Here is a 15270-nt window from a genome sequence, read left to right as displayed (position 1 = left end):
CTCTGGCCCTTTGCAGAAAATTTGCTGACCCTGGAACTACAAAATGGGGAGAACAGTCTCCAGGGAAACAGGGGAGCATGACAGTAAGGCTGACGGGGCCAGTTTATTGGTCGACCGGGATGGATGATGGAGAGGAACCCGAAGCGGGGTTATCCATTTTGCAGGAGTGCACAAGATCCTGGGGAGGCGTGGCTCTGCTCCTGCCCGCCCCGCTGCAAAGCGATTGGTTGTGGGAGGGAACTACAAGCCGGTGCATCATGGGAGTGGCCCGGGCTGTGCGCGGCGCATTATGGGGGCTTTTGGGGTCCTGAGCGGGCGGCGCTGAACTACAGCGCAGTGCATCTCGGGAGGCCCGCTCCAAGCTTTGTGGGAAGCAACTGACTCGGTGAGAGGAGGGCGGTTGCCGACGCCGGCGGGGACGTTTACACCCCGCCCAGTCTTCTCCGATCCTCCGTCGGTCTCGGCGTGCCCCCCACTTCCTGCAGGATGGGGCGAGGGGCCGCCGCTGTCCTCGGGATGCTGAGCGCCCATCCTCTCTCCCCAGCCCACCATGTCCGGCTGCGAGCTGCCTGTGGGCACATGCCCGGACATGTGCCCAGCCTCCGAGCGCGCCCGACGCGAAAAGGAGGGCCGCCTGCATCGCTTCGAGGTGGCGCCGGGCTGCTGCGGGGGCTGGCCCCGCGCTGACCCGCAGCGCGCCGTGAAGGAGTACAGCCGGCCGGCCGCCGGCAAGGCCCTGCCCCAGCCGAGCCAGCTCCGGCCGCCGGCCGTGCTGCTGGCCACCGTGCGCTACTTGGCCAGCGAGGTGGCGGGACGCACCGACGCATCCCGCGCGGAGGTGGCCAGCTTCGTGGCGGACCGGCTGCGCGCCGTGCGCCTGGACCTGGCCCTGCAGAGCGCGGGCGACGCCGAGGCCGCGGTGGTGCTGGAGGCGGCGCTGGCCGTGCTGCTGGCCGTGGTGGCGCAGCTCCGGCCCAATGCCGCGTACGGGCTGGTGGACCGGGCGCTGCTGCAGGGCCAGGTGCAGGAGGGCTTCGGTTCGCTGCGGCGCTGCTACGCGCGGGGCGCAGGGCCGCACCCCCGCCAGGCCGCCTTCCAGGGCCTCTTCCTGCTCTATAACCTGGGTGAGTCGGGGCCCCCGCGTCGGGACAGCACGCGGAGGTGGGTTCCCTGTATGTGGACAGTGGATGCCGGGAGGAAGAGAAGCTTTCCAATCTCACCCTTAGCCCCCTCCCCCTCCCTGCCGCTTAAATGTTAAATGTGTGTCAAGTCAGAGCACGAGATCCACCAACCAAGACATTTAGATCCTTTCTGTGGATGGAGGGTGCATTCTGATAAGTAATATTCTATTTAAATATAATAAAATGCTGTTGACTTCACCACCCACTGATGGGTCAGAGGCCTCAGCTTACAAAAGCGGCCAAAGGTCCCAGGTGTCTGATTCTTGGAAGGGAAGCAGGGGCAGTATCTCCTCCAAGAAATGGCCTTGCCAAAGGGACAGGGAGGATGGTGCCAAGCCGGAGCGCTGATCTGTGGGGCAGGTGGGGCAGTGGAGAAAGAACGGGGTTTCAAGTCAGAAAACTGGGATTTGAATGCTCTGGTCCCACGACATACGAACTGTAAGACAGTTCAAGTCTCGGGCAAGTTGTTAAATTATCTGGGCCTTTCCCCCTCATCCGTGAACACTGCTTCGCTTTATTATAAGGATCCAAACTGTTTGAAGGGGCAACCTCAGTCAGATAGGGCTCAGGAAGGGCTGAGGGGAAGGTGAAGGTGCCCTTGGCCTAGGGGAGGGGCGTGGCCGGGTGGGTGGGTAACAGGACTGAGTGGGGAGGTGGGCTTGGTGGAGGACTGGAGCCCCTGGGGGCTCAGGTGGGGTAGGCAGGCAGAAGCGGATGGGATGAAAGCTGGGCCTGGGCCTGGCAGACTCGTGTGGTCCTCATCCCAGCTTTCTGCCCTCACAGGCTCAGTGGAGGCCCTTCACAGTGTTCTGCAGCTGCCAGCTGCCCTGCGCTCCTGCCCAGCCCTACGCACGGCCCTGGCTGTGGACGCAGCCTTCCGGGAAGGCAATGCTGCCCGCCTATTCCGCCTGCTCCGGGTCCTGCCGTACCTGCAGAGCTGCGCCGTGCAGTGCCACGTGGGCCATGCCCGCCGCAGAGCCCTGGCCTGCCTCAATCGTGCCCTGAGCACCCCCAAGGGCCAGACCTTACCCCTGGGGTACATGGTCCACCTGCTGGCCCTGGATGGGCCCGAGGAGGCACGGGACCTGTGCCAGGCCCATGGACTGCCCTTGGTTGGACAGGACAGAGTTGTGTTCCAGAGGGGTCACTACGCTGAGGAGGGGCTGCCGCCCGCTGGGACCTGCAAAGTGTTGGTGGGAAGCAAGCTTGGAGGGCGCTCCCTGGAGGAAGTAGTCATGGCGGAGGAGGAAGAGGTGGGTGGGGACAGGTCCAAGCCCCTTGAGTAAGGAGGGGCTGTGCAGTCTCCCAGAGCCCAGGACCGGGTCTGAGCACTCAGGCCCCTTTTCTCATGATTCCCACACAATAAAAGGAACTTGTTTTGTAAGGACAATAGCTGGGCTTGATTTATTTGGGGAAGGGCAGGAGGGAGTTGAGAAAGGTGAGGTATGAGGGTGGAGGAACCCAGAGTGGGCAAGGCCCTGTTTGCCCTGGGCCTCAGTCTCCCTGCTGTCCCTGCGGAGTAGCCCTGGTGGACTCGGAGCCGGCATCTAAGGTTGGCATGTATACTATCCTCACCCACCCACCACCAAGAGCAACTGAGGGCTTTGCCATTCCCACCATCCCTGCTCCTTTTCTCTACCCTCTCAACCAAGAGCCAGGATGAGGGAGAGTCATTCAGGGCTTGTCACTCCCCTCAGGTGACCACAACTGGTAGGGCCCTGAGCTGTTGCCCCAGAAGCTGGAAAGGATCCCAGAGTGTGACCTCCCTTGGCATCAGGGAAGACTGGGACACCCAGAGAAAACGAGTGGGGAGAGGGTTCAGATAAAGGGGGGGTAGAGGCAAGCTGAGGAAGGAGGGCTGGGGTCAGAGGTCAGCCACGGGCCTCAGGGTGGCTGCTGCACCCTCCAGGGCCACCACGACAATGCTGAGCTGCCTCTGCACCTCAGCCCAGGCCGCAGATCCTGGGTCTGTGTCGATGGCCCTGAGAAAGGCACTGGCCAGGCCTGGGAATGTATCCAGGAAGTTGTTACGAGGAGCCCAGAGCACGTGGCTAACAGGAGAAATAGGGAGCATCAGGGCTATTTGCTTCAGCCTGGAATGGGCTCAGCTCCTGGGCAGAGCCAGGCACAAAAGCACCTCCCACTGCCTTAAAAGCTGCGGCTCTTACTGGTAGCAGAGGTAAATTCTACTCCCAGCGTGACCGTGACTGATTTGCATCCCTTCCTTTGAGCCTGATACCCTTTAAGGCCAGTGAAATGCTGGCATTCTCCTCCTTCAGTGCCCATTACTCAGCCTCACCCCACTGCACCTCTCAGGAGCTTTGGGACAGGCTCACCTATAGTAGCGTTCCTCTGGGAAGGCTCGAGGGTTCAGGAAGGCCCGTTCCAGGAGCATCAACTGGTCATTGAGCATCCGTACCTGCAGGGGGCTGGAGGTGGCAGGACTTGCTGGTCACTCTGGAGCCAGCAGCCCAGCTGCCAGCCTGCATCTTGCCCTGGATGCCACCCTCCCAGGCACCTGCTTGCTGCCCTTGCTCACTCGAAGGTGCCCTTCTGCAGCGCTGATATGCGTTGGCCCAAGGCCACAGCTGCCCTCTCGAACTTCTCCACTGCAGTCACCAGAGGCCCTGTGGGTACAGCCAGCATCTTAGCCCGGGGAGTTCAGGCTTCCCTGTGCCTCTTGTCAGGGGGCCTTCGTACCCAGGCTGATGCTGTGCTTCTCCAGCAGGGGCCCCAAGTACAGCTGGGCAGCCTGCAGGAAGCTTTGGAGGGTCTCACTGTAGTCACTGACGTTGAGAGGCAGAAAAAGGCTGTCACTGAGCCGAAGAAGCACGTTCCCCACCGTCCTGGCCACGGCCTGGTGGCTGCTGAAGCCTGCAGAGAGGGCGACAAGGCCAGGGCTCCGTCTTCAGCCCATCCTCCTCCAGCCCCAGGATGCTCTTGACCCTGTCCTCACCGGGGTCCACAAACTTTTCCACGTAACCAAAGGTGTCGAAAGCTGTGTGGTAGGTGGGGTAGGTCCTGGCTGAGGTCTTGCTCTAGAGAAACAAAGTCCAAACGTGACAGGCTTGAGATGGGAAGTGGGAGGAGGTGTGCCTACAGTGAGCTACAATGTAGAGACATTCCCTCAAACCATTGCCCCATCCATGAGGTAGTTCCTAGAATTCCCACTTTATAGAAGAAGAAACTCCTGCTCAGAGAGGTTAAGTAACCTGCCTGATATCACACAGCTAATAAGTGGCAGGGCTGGGTCAGGTGCCAGTTTCCTGTTTCACATGAAGAAGAGCCCAGAGCTTTGGAGTCAGACAGGATTTAAATCTACCTTCACTACCCAGGAACAGGAAGGGAGAGACTTTTGGAGACACAGGCTGGGGACTCTATAACCCCCTGTCTCATTCACTCTCACACCCATGCATTTAATCTATTCTGAGAGAAACTTTTTTCCCCATTTTAAAGATTCTGGAATCAAGATGCTTACAGTCAGTGTCATTCTACGCTTCATTGGCAGTGCCGTTCCCCCTCCTGAAGGGTGCATATCATGTGCGTCTTACAGTCAATAGCATCTCTCCTGAAGGGTGCATATCATGTGCATCTTACAGTCAATAGCATCTCTCCTGAAGGGTGCATATCATGTGCATCTTACAGTCAATAGCATCTCTCCTGAAGGGTGCATATCATGTGCGTCTTACAGTCAATAGCATCTCTCCTGAAGGGTGCATATCATGTGCATCTTACAGTCAATAGCATCTCTCCTGAAGGGTGCATATCATGTGCGTCTTACAGTCAATAGCATCCCTCCTGAAGGGTGCATATCATGTGCATCTTACAGTCAATAGCATCTCTCCTGAAGGGTGCATATCATGTGCATCTTACAGTCAATAGCATCTCTCCTGAAGGGTGCATATCATGTGCGTCTTACAGTCTATAGCATCTCTCCTGATGGGTGCATATCATGTGCATCTTACAGTCAATAGCATCCCTCCTGAAGGGTGCATATCATGTGCATCTTACAGTCAATAGCATCCCTCCTGAAGGGTGCATATCATGTGCGTCTTACAGTCAATAGCATCTCTCCTGAAGGGTGCATATCATGTGCGTCTTACAGTCAATAGCATCTGTCCTGAAGGGTGCATATCATGTGCGTCTTACAGTCAATAGCATCTCTCCTGAAGGGTGCATATCATGTGCGTCTTACAGTCAATAGCATCTCTCCTGAAGGGTGCATATCATGTGCATCTTACAGTCAATAGCATCTCTCCTGAAGGGTGCATATCATGTGCATCTTACAGTCAATAGCATCTCTCCTGAAGGGTGCATATCATGTGCATCTTACAGTCAATAGCATCTCTCCTGAAGGGTGCATATCATGTGCATCTTACAGTCAATAGCATCTCTCCTGAAGGGTGCATATCATGTGCATCTTACAGTCAATAGCATCCCTCCTGAAGGGTGCATATCATGTGCGTCTTACAGTCAATAGCATCCCTCCTGAAGGGTGCATATCATGTGCATCTTACAGTCAATAGCATCTCTCCTGAAGGGTGCATATCATGTGCGTCTTACAGTCAATAGCATCACTCCTGAAGGGTGCATATCATGTGCGTCTTACAGTCAATAGCATCTCTCCTGAAGGGTGCATATCATGTGCGTCTTACAGTCAATAGCATCTCTCCTGAAGGGTGCATATCATGTGCATCTTACATTCAATAGCATCTCTCCTGAAGGGTGCATATCATGTGCGTCTTACAGTCAATAGCATCTCTCCTGAAGGGTGCATATCATGTGCATCTTACAGTCAATAGCATCTATCCTGAAGGGTGCATATCATGTGCGTCTTACAGTCAATAGCATCTCTCCTGAAGGGTGCATATCATGTGCGTCTTACAGTCAATAGCATCTCTCCTGAAGGGTGCATATCATGTGCGTCTTACAGTCAATAGCATCTATCCTGAAGGGTGCATATCATGTGCGTCTTACAGTCAATAGCATCTCTCCTGAAGGGTGCATATCATGTGCGTCTTACAGTCAATAGCATCCCTCCTGAAGGGTGCATATCATGTGCGTCTTACAGTCAATAGCATCTCTCCTGAAGGGTGCATATCATGTGCGTCTTACAGTCAATAGCATCTCTCCTGAAGGGTGCATATCATGTGCATCTTACAGTCAATAGCATCTTAAATTCGATGTTAGATGAGCCTTAGCGGATTCTCAGAGAAGAAAGTTGGGCGAGGCAGCACAGCTACTGAGTGATGGAGCCGCTCAGGCTGCTCTGGAGAAGGCAGGGGAGGCGGCGGCTGGCGAGTGGAGCAAAGTACAGAGCTGGGAGACGGAGCGGTGCGGCTCACCCGGTCATAGGTGTAGGCGATGTCCATGGAGGAGATGCCCAGGAAGTGAATGAAGGGCGCGTAGTCGCTGCCAGCACCCAGAGAGCCCACGCTGCGGGAAGGAAGATGGATGGGCTGGAGGCTGCTGGGCCGGCCCGCCTGCCCGGGCCCCCGCCCGGGCCCCAGCCCCGGACTCACCTGGGGACCAGGCCATACACTGGACTGCTGCGGTTGAAATACCGGATCCAGTTGTCGTAGATGCTGAGGCTGCCCGGGCCTGGTGCGGGGATCTGACCAGAGGGGAATGTAGTCTCGGGGTTGGCCCCTCCCCGACCCAACAATTGATGGGTCCTGTGCCCGGCCCACCCTAGTCTCCAGCCAACGCACAGTCCTGCGGGTCCTACAAGGCCCGCCTCCGGTCTCAGTCCCACCCCCAGCCCCGCCCACAACCAGGGCCAGCTCCAGCCCCGCCCACCCCGTAGCCCCGCCTCCGGCCGTCCGCCCCGCCCCCTTCACCTGTTTGGCTGCGGAGAAGATGACGCTTTGGACCGGGGGCGTCCCACGCGCGCTCAGGGTGGCGTTGGCTGTGGGGGGACCAGAGAAGGGCTCTATCCCGACCCCAGCCCCTCTATCTGCCCCCGCCCAGGTAGCCCAGTCTCCCCCATACCAAACACCGAGATGTCCACGTTGATGTAGGCCACGGCGCGCTCCTGCAGCTTGCAGAAGAACTCCTGCGGGGAGGGGCGGTGTCAGCCCGGCACTGCCCGGCTCGGGATCCCCTTGATCGCCTGCCCTGGAGGCTCACTCACCTCCGTGAATTCTGTGGAGCCAATGAGCCCAAACTCCTCTGCCCCCCAGCTCGCAAACACGATCGATCTGCGGGGGTGCCAGGTGCCTGGGGCAGGGATAAAGGGTTAGAGGGCAGGGGCCCCCAGATCCTGGGGTGATTCAGAAAGGTTGGGGACGTGGAGAGGACGGAGGGCTGGAGGTAGGTCCTGGTACCTCTCCAGCCAAGTCTTCCCAGAGGCTCCCTCCTCTGCTGTGACACCCCACCAGCACCCCAACATTGCCCTCAGCACCAGTATCCCTCAGTCAGGTGGTCCCCTCCCCAGGCGCCCTGCCTCCCTCTTCGTTAGAGGCAGCTTGAGAAGACCTCCTGACCCTACAGCTCCTGCTCCCTTCTCCACCCATCATCCTAGAAACACTGGCCCACAGGCTGCCCCTGGGGAAGCCCTCAGATAGTCTCTTTGTGGCCCATCACAATTGTCCTTACACGCAGGCGCTCTGGGGGTTCACGGTGGGGCCTCCGGTGTTTAGGGCCGGCCTGACATGTAGTGGCACCGAGACACATGTGCTGAGTTAAGGACTGTCATTCCTGCCTCAACTGGGCTGAAGCTCGCGGAGGCAGAGCCTGGACACTGCCTTGCTCACAGCGGCATCTAGGCCTCCCTCCATCCTGGAGCACAACAGGCTCTCAGAAGCTACTGTACGAATTAATCAGAGGTCCGGTCCGGTCCCTGTACCACACTGGGCTACTCGAGGCCAGGGCTGGTGTCCACGCCTGTCTGCCTCCAGGGCCCTCAGGCTAAGGGGGCACTGGAGAATGAGACAGGAGGTGGAACAGGATGTCCAGAGCCAGGAAGGAGTGGGTTTGGAGTGACCTCCCGGAAGACAGTTCCTGGGTCGGGGGGCTCACCCTTCTTTAGCAGGGTCCCCAGGACGCGAGAGAGCTCCAGGAGGACAGCAGTGCCACTGCTGGGGTCCACGGCCCCGTGCACCCAGCTGTCCCGGTGGTTTCCATAGAGCACATAGCGGTCTGGGGGAGGAGGAGAATCAGAAGCCAGAGAAGAGGGTGGGTCAGCCAGGCAGGGGGGAGGGCGCAGTCAGGGGCCTCAGAGCAGGGCTGCTCCTGGGGGCTCACCAGGCTCCACAGCCCCGCGGATGATCCCCAGGACGTTGGAGGAGTTCCGCAGCTCCAGGCGGTTGTGAACACTCAGGTTCACCTGGCTGGGGAGTGAAGGGGCCGGCAGAGTGTTGGTCCTGCTCCGCCACCCCCACCTCTACGCCCGCTCTCTGCCCCAGTGCAAGAGAAACCGGCCCCGGGCAGAACAGGACAGGGAGGGCCCAGGAGTACCAGGAGAGGCAGGAAGGCTAGAGCCCAGCTCTTCCGATTCCTGTTCTCCTTTTCATTGACCCCCTCTCTCCCTCCCTCGCTCAGTGCTTATGAGATACTTGGTGATGCCGTCACCGCACCAGGGTCTGGGCAGTGATGGACATGGACCCAGCCTTTGGGGGCCTCCCTCTCCTGAGACAGACCCGAGGAAGCAAACTGCAGCGGAGGTGTGAGATGTGGGACGCTCCCTGGTGGCGGGGAAGGTTAGTGCAGGTAGGAATGGCAGGAGCCACTGCAGAGCCCCTGATTTGGGAATGAGCTTGGTGTGCTCAAGAGAGGGGGCGACTGGAGAGTGGAGGTCTGAGATAGAGCAGGGGTACCCCACAGGGACTTGTGGGCCACACGGCTGTCTCACTGGTCCCCCAAAGACAAGACAGACATTTTGGAATCAAGGGAGGGCTTGGGAGAGAACTAAGGGAAACGCCAGGCCTTGATGTGGGCAGAGGGGAAACTCGGGGTCAGGGAAGCATAACTAGGAAGGGGAGAGGGGGTGAGGGAGGAGGGGTCCAGCTCACCTGCCTGCGAACATACCACCAGGCTCGAAGCCCGGGCCCAACTTGTAGTCACAGCCCAGTGCTCCCTGCCAGTCAGCCTCGGCTGAGGGTCCTTGGAGGTTACTGGGGAGAAGAGGGAGAGCCTCAGAGTGAATATGGGTGTGGGGGCAGAAATGTGGAGGCCCTTGGAGGAGGGGCAGGAGACCCCAGGGCACAAGCTCACCAGAGAAGGACTTTGGCATCCTCGAAGCCAATGGGCTGAATGGGAATTGGGGGAAATCCGGAGGCAGTGGCTGGGTCCAGGCGAAAGGAAGAGGGGTTGGCTGGAAGGTAGGGAGTGAGGGGGTCCCCAAAATACTCATAGTAGGAGCCTCGTTCCACCCCAGAGGGAGGCAGGTGCCAGGAGTGCGGGAAGGTCTCGTTGGGCAAGCTCCGCCCGTCATTGATGTCTGCGGGGTCCGTGTACACCAGCACCCCAGCCACCTCGTGCTTGGCAGCGTTCACAGCCTGCAGGAGGGGGAGGAGGATGCACACCTGTGTTCTGGCTGAGAAGCCAGGCCAGATCTATCTTCCACTGGCAGGATGATGCCAACCCAAGTCAGCCTCAAAAAGGAAGGAAATTCTGACACAACACTTATGAACTGTAGAGAGCGGATACAGTGTTTGGACAGGTTCAAGCCTCGGGCTAATGAGAGGGCACAGTCCTCTCATTTCCACGTGCAAGTCCCAGGTTGGAGGGCAGAGCCCTCCCAGCACAATTATAGCCAAATGCTATAGCTGTAAGCTTGAACCTATGGTCTGAACACGTGGCCCCACATGCCTGAGTGATGTGGGTTTGATAGAGTTCAGGTGCATGTCATTGAGTAGGATTGAAACCCACAAGAATGTTGTAAACATCTTGACCACACCCTTACTTTGCCTCGTGGAATCTGGCTATAAAATGAAGACACGGCTTGTAGTCGGTGACGCTGTCTCTCCATCAGAGAGGGCATCGTCCCACCTAGCGCCCAGCTTTATTCTCCTGTCTGTCTTTTCTAAGCCTTCAGCGCCCCCTCTCAGGGTCACCCGTGGCCGTGCTGGCGTGGCACAATCAACCCTGAAAACATTATGCCGAGGGAAATAAGGCAGACATAAAAGAACAAATACTGTATGATTTCTCTTACATGAGATACCAAGACAAGGCAAATTCAGAGAGACAGAAGGTGAATAGAGGCTCCCAGGGCTGAGAGGGAGACAGAAGAGTTCTGTTTATAGCAGTGATGGCGAACCTATGACACCCGTGTCAAAGGTGACACACGAACTCATTTTTTTGGTTGATTTTTCTTTGTTAAATGGCATTTAAATATAAAACGAATATCAAAAATATGTCTTTGTTTTACTATGGTTGCAAATATCAAAAAATTTCTATATGTGACACGGCACCAGAGTTAAGTTAGGGTTTTTCAAAATGCTGACACGCCGAGCTCAGAAGGTTCGCCATCACTGGTGTATAGGGACAGTTTCATCTGGGATGGAGCCAGAGTCCTGGGCGTGGGTGGTGGTGGTGACTGCCACATTTTGTGAATTTTCTTAATGCCACTGCATTGTACACATAATGATGGTTAAAATGGTCTTATTGCTACAATAAAAACAAAACAGTACCTTTTAAAAAGGCAGAACGAGGACAGAGTTTGTGTGCCAGAGTTGATGTGTTTCCTCCACAAGAAACTCTGCATAGATATCCCAGAAGCCGAAAGAGTGGTGGCCTCTTTGGAGAACTTTTCACTTCATACGGGGTTTTTATAAACTGGAAATTCCATCATGCCTGTCCCCTCCCCCTTTTATTCTGTTCTTCCCCTCTTTTTTTTTTTTCAGCTCTTCTATGGGCACTTCTTTAAAAACTATGATCAAGTACACATAACATAAAACTTATTATCTAAACCATTTTTTTTGGTTAACCCTCACCCATGGATTTTTAAAATTGATTTTTGGAGCGAGTGGAAGGGAAGTGGAGAGATACAGAAAGAGAAACATCATCGATGTGAGAGAGACACATCAATTGGTCGCCTCCCGCAGGCACCCTGACCAGGACCGGGGATCAAGCCTGCAATGGAGGTATGTGCACTTGGCCAAAAGCGAACCCGGGACCCTTCAGTTTGAGGGCTGATGCCCTATCCACTGAGCCAAACCAGCTAGGGCTATCTTAACCATTTTAAAGTGTACCGCTCAGAGGTATTAAATACATTCATATTATTGTTCAACTATTACCACCATCCATCTCTGGAACTCTTTTCGTCTTGCAAATCTGAAATTCCATATCCATTAAATACTCTCTTGTGTGCTATACCTGTATATATTTTTTAAAATTTTAAACCATAGACATGTACTATTTAGTCAAAATTTTCAATTGAAAAGAAGCAGGCTGTGGGGAGGGCAACTGGGGGTATTTACATTGAATATTGGGAAGAATTGCTTCACAGGAGGTCTTAGACTCCTAAAATATCAAAGCTGAAAATTTTGCCTAATGAGGCTCAGAGAGGTTAGGGGAGGCATCCAAGGTCACACAGCACATCAGGGTATAACACAAATACAGCTCAGCCCCCCACTCAATATTGCTCCTTCCCCTTCCCCTCACTTCCTCCTGTCCACTGCTGGGCCCCACTCCCCACCCAGCGCCCTGCCCTGGGGACTGCTGCTCACCTTGGCCCCGCGTCCTACACCCCCGTAGCGGGTCAGGGCGATGGTGCCTTTGAGTTGGATGCCCTGAGCCTGTAGCTCCTTAAAGTCGTCTTCTGAGCCCCGGTTGGCGTAGACGAGGAGGCCCTAGTCCCAAGAGGAGGTGACCCTGAGAGCCAGGCCCAGGGAAGATGGAATGGGAAAGGAGAGGGACAGCTGGGTGGCAGGATAAAGGGTTTCGATTGCAAGCTCCCCAAGGTCAGTCACACCTGGTTTCCTGGTGTCCAGGTACCGTGTGTCTGGCCCGGCCTGGAGCAGGAGCCATTAGTGTTTGCTGAGTGACTAAGTGATGGGCGATAGAAGTAGCAATGGAGTGTGGAGCTGAGTAAACTCTGGGGTTGGGGGAGCTGAGCCCCAGTCGAGACATTTTCTCAAGTGCCCCTGAGCCAGGATGGGAGAATCTGGAGTGGGAGCTGGGCAGCTGGGCCATGGCAGTAGGAGGGTGTATTCTAGGCCCACCTGTGGGGTTCCGGGGGGGGCGTAGGCAGCATAGGGTGGCACCACATCAGGCCCCCCCTGCTCCCCAGTCAGGTTCTCTTCGCTCTGGCGACAGGAGAAGAGGATGGTCCCACTGGGACCCACTGTGGAAGGGGGACGGTGTTAGGAGCTTACCATCGAGCCTGCAACCAAGGGACCAGGTACATGCCCGAGGTATGTGCCCGAGGTATTGCCCGTGGGCCCCACAGCTCCCCACCCCACAGGCATCCCTCAGCCAGTGAGGCGGGACCTCACCAATGGCCACGTGGTTCGGCTGCTCCTGGCTGGGGAAGGACAGCAGCACTTCGTAGGTGGACGCCTCCGCCGAGTCCAGACCTGACTCTGGGTCCCGCCAGCGCCGCAGCAGCAGCTGCACCAGCGCCTCGTCCTGGGGGCTGGAGGCCAGGTGTGGCTCCCTGGAGAGCTCTCTGCAGGGTGGGCAGAGGGGGGCAGGCCCAGGGTCAGGGCGGGGCCTCTGGCAAACAGAAGGGGCCGGTAGAAAGGCCTCTCACCTAAGATTCTCCCGGATCCTGCTGGCGTCCAGCTGCCCCATGATGGTCTCAAGGATCTCTGGGTCCAGGTCCTGGGAGGCTGAAGCACTGGGTGCTGGCGGGTTGGCTCCCTTGGGGATGGCAAAGTGGCCCAGGATGATCCCTAGCCCCAAGAGGGCCGCGGCCCCCACCACCCTTCCAAGAACCTTCCTCCACTGCATCCTGTGGAGTCTTGGCTAGCTTGGTGGCTTCTTATAGACGGGGTGTCAGGCCTAGTGAAGTGTCCATCTTATATAAAAACTGCTGTTTGAAATTTTAACCCTGATAGTATGGCTTCTGTCTTAAATGATAAGGAAAATAAGACTACTCCCACTCCAGAGAGGCCGTAAACTATGCCCCAGACAGAGTTGTCAGTGCTGACACCAGACAGTTGCCAGGCCCTGCGATATGGTCTCATGGCCCCGTCCCAGCAGGCAGGCCTTCTTTCTCAGAAGGCCCGGAAGTCTCATTCCAAATTTGGGAGACAAAGGACCGGAAAAAGTATAAATAAAGAGAGTTTCCTCCATACTGGGGGCCCAGAATTTGAAAGACACATTTTTCTCTGGGTCTCCACAGAATTTAATAATAAAATGTAACTCCTGTAGTCGGCACTGCAGTTCAGCCTCTGCTTCGGCAGGGCGCTGTAACTGTAGTCGCTGGCCAGCTTAATAAAGGCTCCTAAATCTTAATCTGAGTACCTGGTGGTCGTCTCCGTTGGTCGCCCTATTACACTAGTTAACCATTACCCCAGGATGGCACTGCCCTCTGGCTTCCTCGCTCACTGTCTGGGAAAGTGAGGGGAAACCCTGCAGGGAGGGCCTGGAGCTGCTCACATCACCACAGTGTCTGCACCTTTCACCTGGAAAAGACCTCCAGGGGCATGACCTCCGCACAGGGCCACTGAGGCCCAGGGAGGGACCCTGGTGTCTCAGTAACACGGAGGCCCGGCCAGGACTCTGAGCCCCTGTCCAGACATCCCTGCCTGTCTCCTCAGTGTCACTGGTTTCCAGCACATCCAGCGCTGGCTGCTTGAGCAGGTTTGCACTTAAATCCCGTCCTTCCACCCAGCACGTGGCTCAGTGGATGAGCATCGACCTATGAACTGGAAGGTCGAGGTTTGGTTCCTGGTCAGGGCACATGCCCGGGTTGGGGACTCGATCCCCAGTAGCGGGCGTGAGCGAGGCAGCGCATCCATGATTCTCTCTCATTGATGTTTCTATCTTCCTTTCTGTCCCCCTTCCTCTCTGAAATCAATAAAAATATATTTTTTAAAAAGTAAAATTGCCAAAACCGGTTTGGCTCAGTGGACAGAGTGTCAGCCTGCGGACTGAAAGGTCCCAGGTTCGATTTCGGTCAAAGGCATGTACCTTGGTTGCGGGCACATCCCCAGTAGGAGATGTGCAGGAGGCAGCTAATCGATGTTACTCTCTCATCGATGTTTCTAACTATCTCTCTCCCTTCTTCTCTGTAAAAAATCAATAAAATATATTTAAAAAAAAAAAAAGTAAAATAAATCCCATGGACTCCACCATGTGGGAAGTGCCCTATAGAAGGAGGACCATGTGCTCCCAGCGAGGAGAATGAGGAGTTCTGTCTGGCAGGGACCATTGGAGGGGATCTTCCTAGGATGAGAAGGAATTTAGATGCAGAGAGCAAGGGACTGGCCATCCGTACAGACGGCCTAGCATGTGCCAAGGCTGGCGAGACGGAGAGGGAGACACGACGTACTCAGCACAGATACTGAGCCTCTTCCACATCTCACAGAGCCAAGCAGCGCTGGGAGAGTCCCTGGGGCTCGAGCTGCGCCTCCTCCCACCTCCCATGTTATCCTGCCTCGGCACCCAGCCAGGCTGCTGCCCACTGACAGGCCCAAGGATGCCTGAAGAGCTGAGGGAGCTGGTCCATGGTGGACTGTGTGTGTGTGTGTGTGTGTGTGTGTGTGTGTGTGTGTGTGTGTGTGTGTGTGTGTGACCCACAGCCCCCCTAGGAGCAGCCCCTTTCTGCTCACAACCCCACCTGCCCCGGGCCCCACCATGCCATCTCCCTTGTGCTGCTGGTCAGGAGGGTTTGCATGTTAGCACAGGAGGGCGGAGGTGGGGAAGGGGGTGTGGGGGGAGTGTGATCAGTGACTTCGGGGACATGCACCAGGAAGCCACCTTTCTTGGCCAGGTGGTTATCAGCACCCAGGTGATTGACCTTGGGGCTTATCAGAAGCCTGTCAGGGTGGAGAGTACACAGTCCTTAGGAAGACACAGGACAGTTACCGCAGGAAGGCAGTGGGACGCCAAGGTCAGCTGGTAAATTGAGGAAGAGACATGGCCATGACATCACAAGGTACAGCTTTATGGTCCCACCCACCCCCTCCTGGAAGGATTT

The 15270-nt window shown here is 56.3% G+C and overlaps 2 protein-coding genes across 3 annotated transcripts; one reads left to right on the top strand and one right to left on the bottom strand.

The window, feature by feature from the left end:
- Nucleotides 1-28: 28 nt before the first annotated feature.
- Nucleotides 29-2571, top strand: SAC3D1 (SAC3 domain containing 1). Its single transcript, XM_036326726.1, has 3 exons — nucleotides 29-385; nucleotides 545-1124; nucleotides 1965-2571. The coding sequence occupies exons 2-3, from the start codon at nucleotides 551-553 to the stop codon at nucleotides 2465-2467; spliced, it is 1077 nt and encodes a 358-aa protein (XP_036182619.1). The 5' UTR covers nucleotides 29-385; nucleotides 545-550; the 3' UTR covers nucleotides 2468-2571.
- On the bottom strand, nucleotides 2558-13236 carry LOC118665334 (aminopeptidase NAALADL1-like). Of its 2 annotated transcripts, XM_036326720.1 has the most exons (18): nucleotides 12877-13236; nucleotides 12620-12792; nucleotides 12347-12468; nucleotides 11852-11974; nucleotides 9396-9679; nucleotides 9194-9295; nucleotides 8427-8512; nucleotides 8202-8321; nucleotides 7315-7400; nucleotides 7173-7236; nucleotides 7022-7089; nucleotides 6704-6795; nucleotides 6527-6617; nucleotides 4138-4219; nucleotides 3882-4055; nucleotides 3721-3808; nucleotides 3518-3610; nucleotides 2558-3232 (listed from the first exon to the last, which is right to left on the bottom strand). In XM_036326720.1, the coding sequence occupies exons 1-18, from the start codon at nucleotides 13074-13076 to the stop codon at nucleotides 3046-3048; spliced, it is 2235 nt and encodes a 744-aa protein (XP_036182613.1). In that variant the 5' UTR covers nucleotides 13077-13236; the 3' UTR covers nucleotides 2558-3045. The 2 variants fall into 2 exon arrangements, with proteins under 2 accessions (XP_036182613.1, XP_036182614.1); XM_036326721.1 differs by lacking the exon at nucleotides 2558-3232 and having other exon boundaries at nucleotides 3517-3610; nucleotides 3700-3808.
- Between the last annotated feature and the right edge of the window lie 2034 nt (nucleotides 13237-15270).

The sequence above is a fragment of the Myotis myotis genome, unplaced genomic scaffold, assembly GCF_014108235.1.
Source record: "Myotis myotis isolate mMyoMyo1 unplaced genomic scaffold, mMyoMyo1.p scaffold_m19_p_10, whole genome shotgun sequence".
In the NCBI taxonomy this organism is placed as follows: Eukaryota; Metazoa; Chordata; class Mammalia; order Chiroptera; family Vespertilionidae; genus Myotis; species Myotis myotis.
This window is presented reverse-complemented; position numbering and strand designations above follow the sequence as displayed.

Coding starts and splice junctions, on each gene's coding strand:
- LOC118665334 (XM_036326720.1), bottom strand. CDS start 13,076: ATGCAGTGGAGGAAGGTTCTTGGAAGGGTGGTGGGGGCCGCGGCCCTC. Junction 12,469..12,619: donor GCCGAACCACGTGGCCATTG/GTGAGGTCCCGC, acceptor CCCCTTCCACAG/TGGGTCCCAGTGGGACCATC. Junction 11,975..12,346: donor CCCCCCCCGGAACCCCACAG/GTGGGCCTAGAA, acceptor TCTTGGGACTAG/GGCCTCCTCGTCTACGCCAA.
- SAC3D1 (XM_036326726.1), top strand. CDS start 551: ATGTCCGGCTGCGAGCTGCCTGTGGGCACATGCCCGGACATGTGCCCA. Junction 1,125..1,964: donor CTTCCTGCTCTATAACCTGG/GTGAGTCGGGGC, acceptor CTGCCCTCACAG/GCTCAGTGGAGGCCCTTCAC.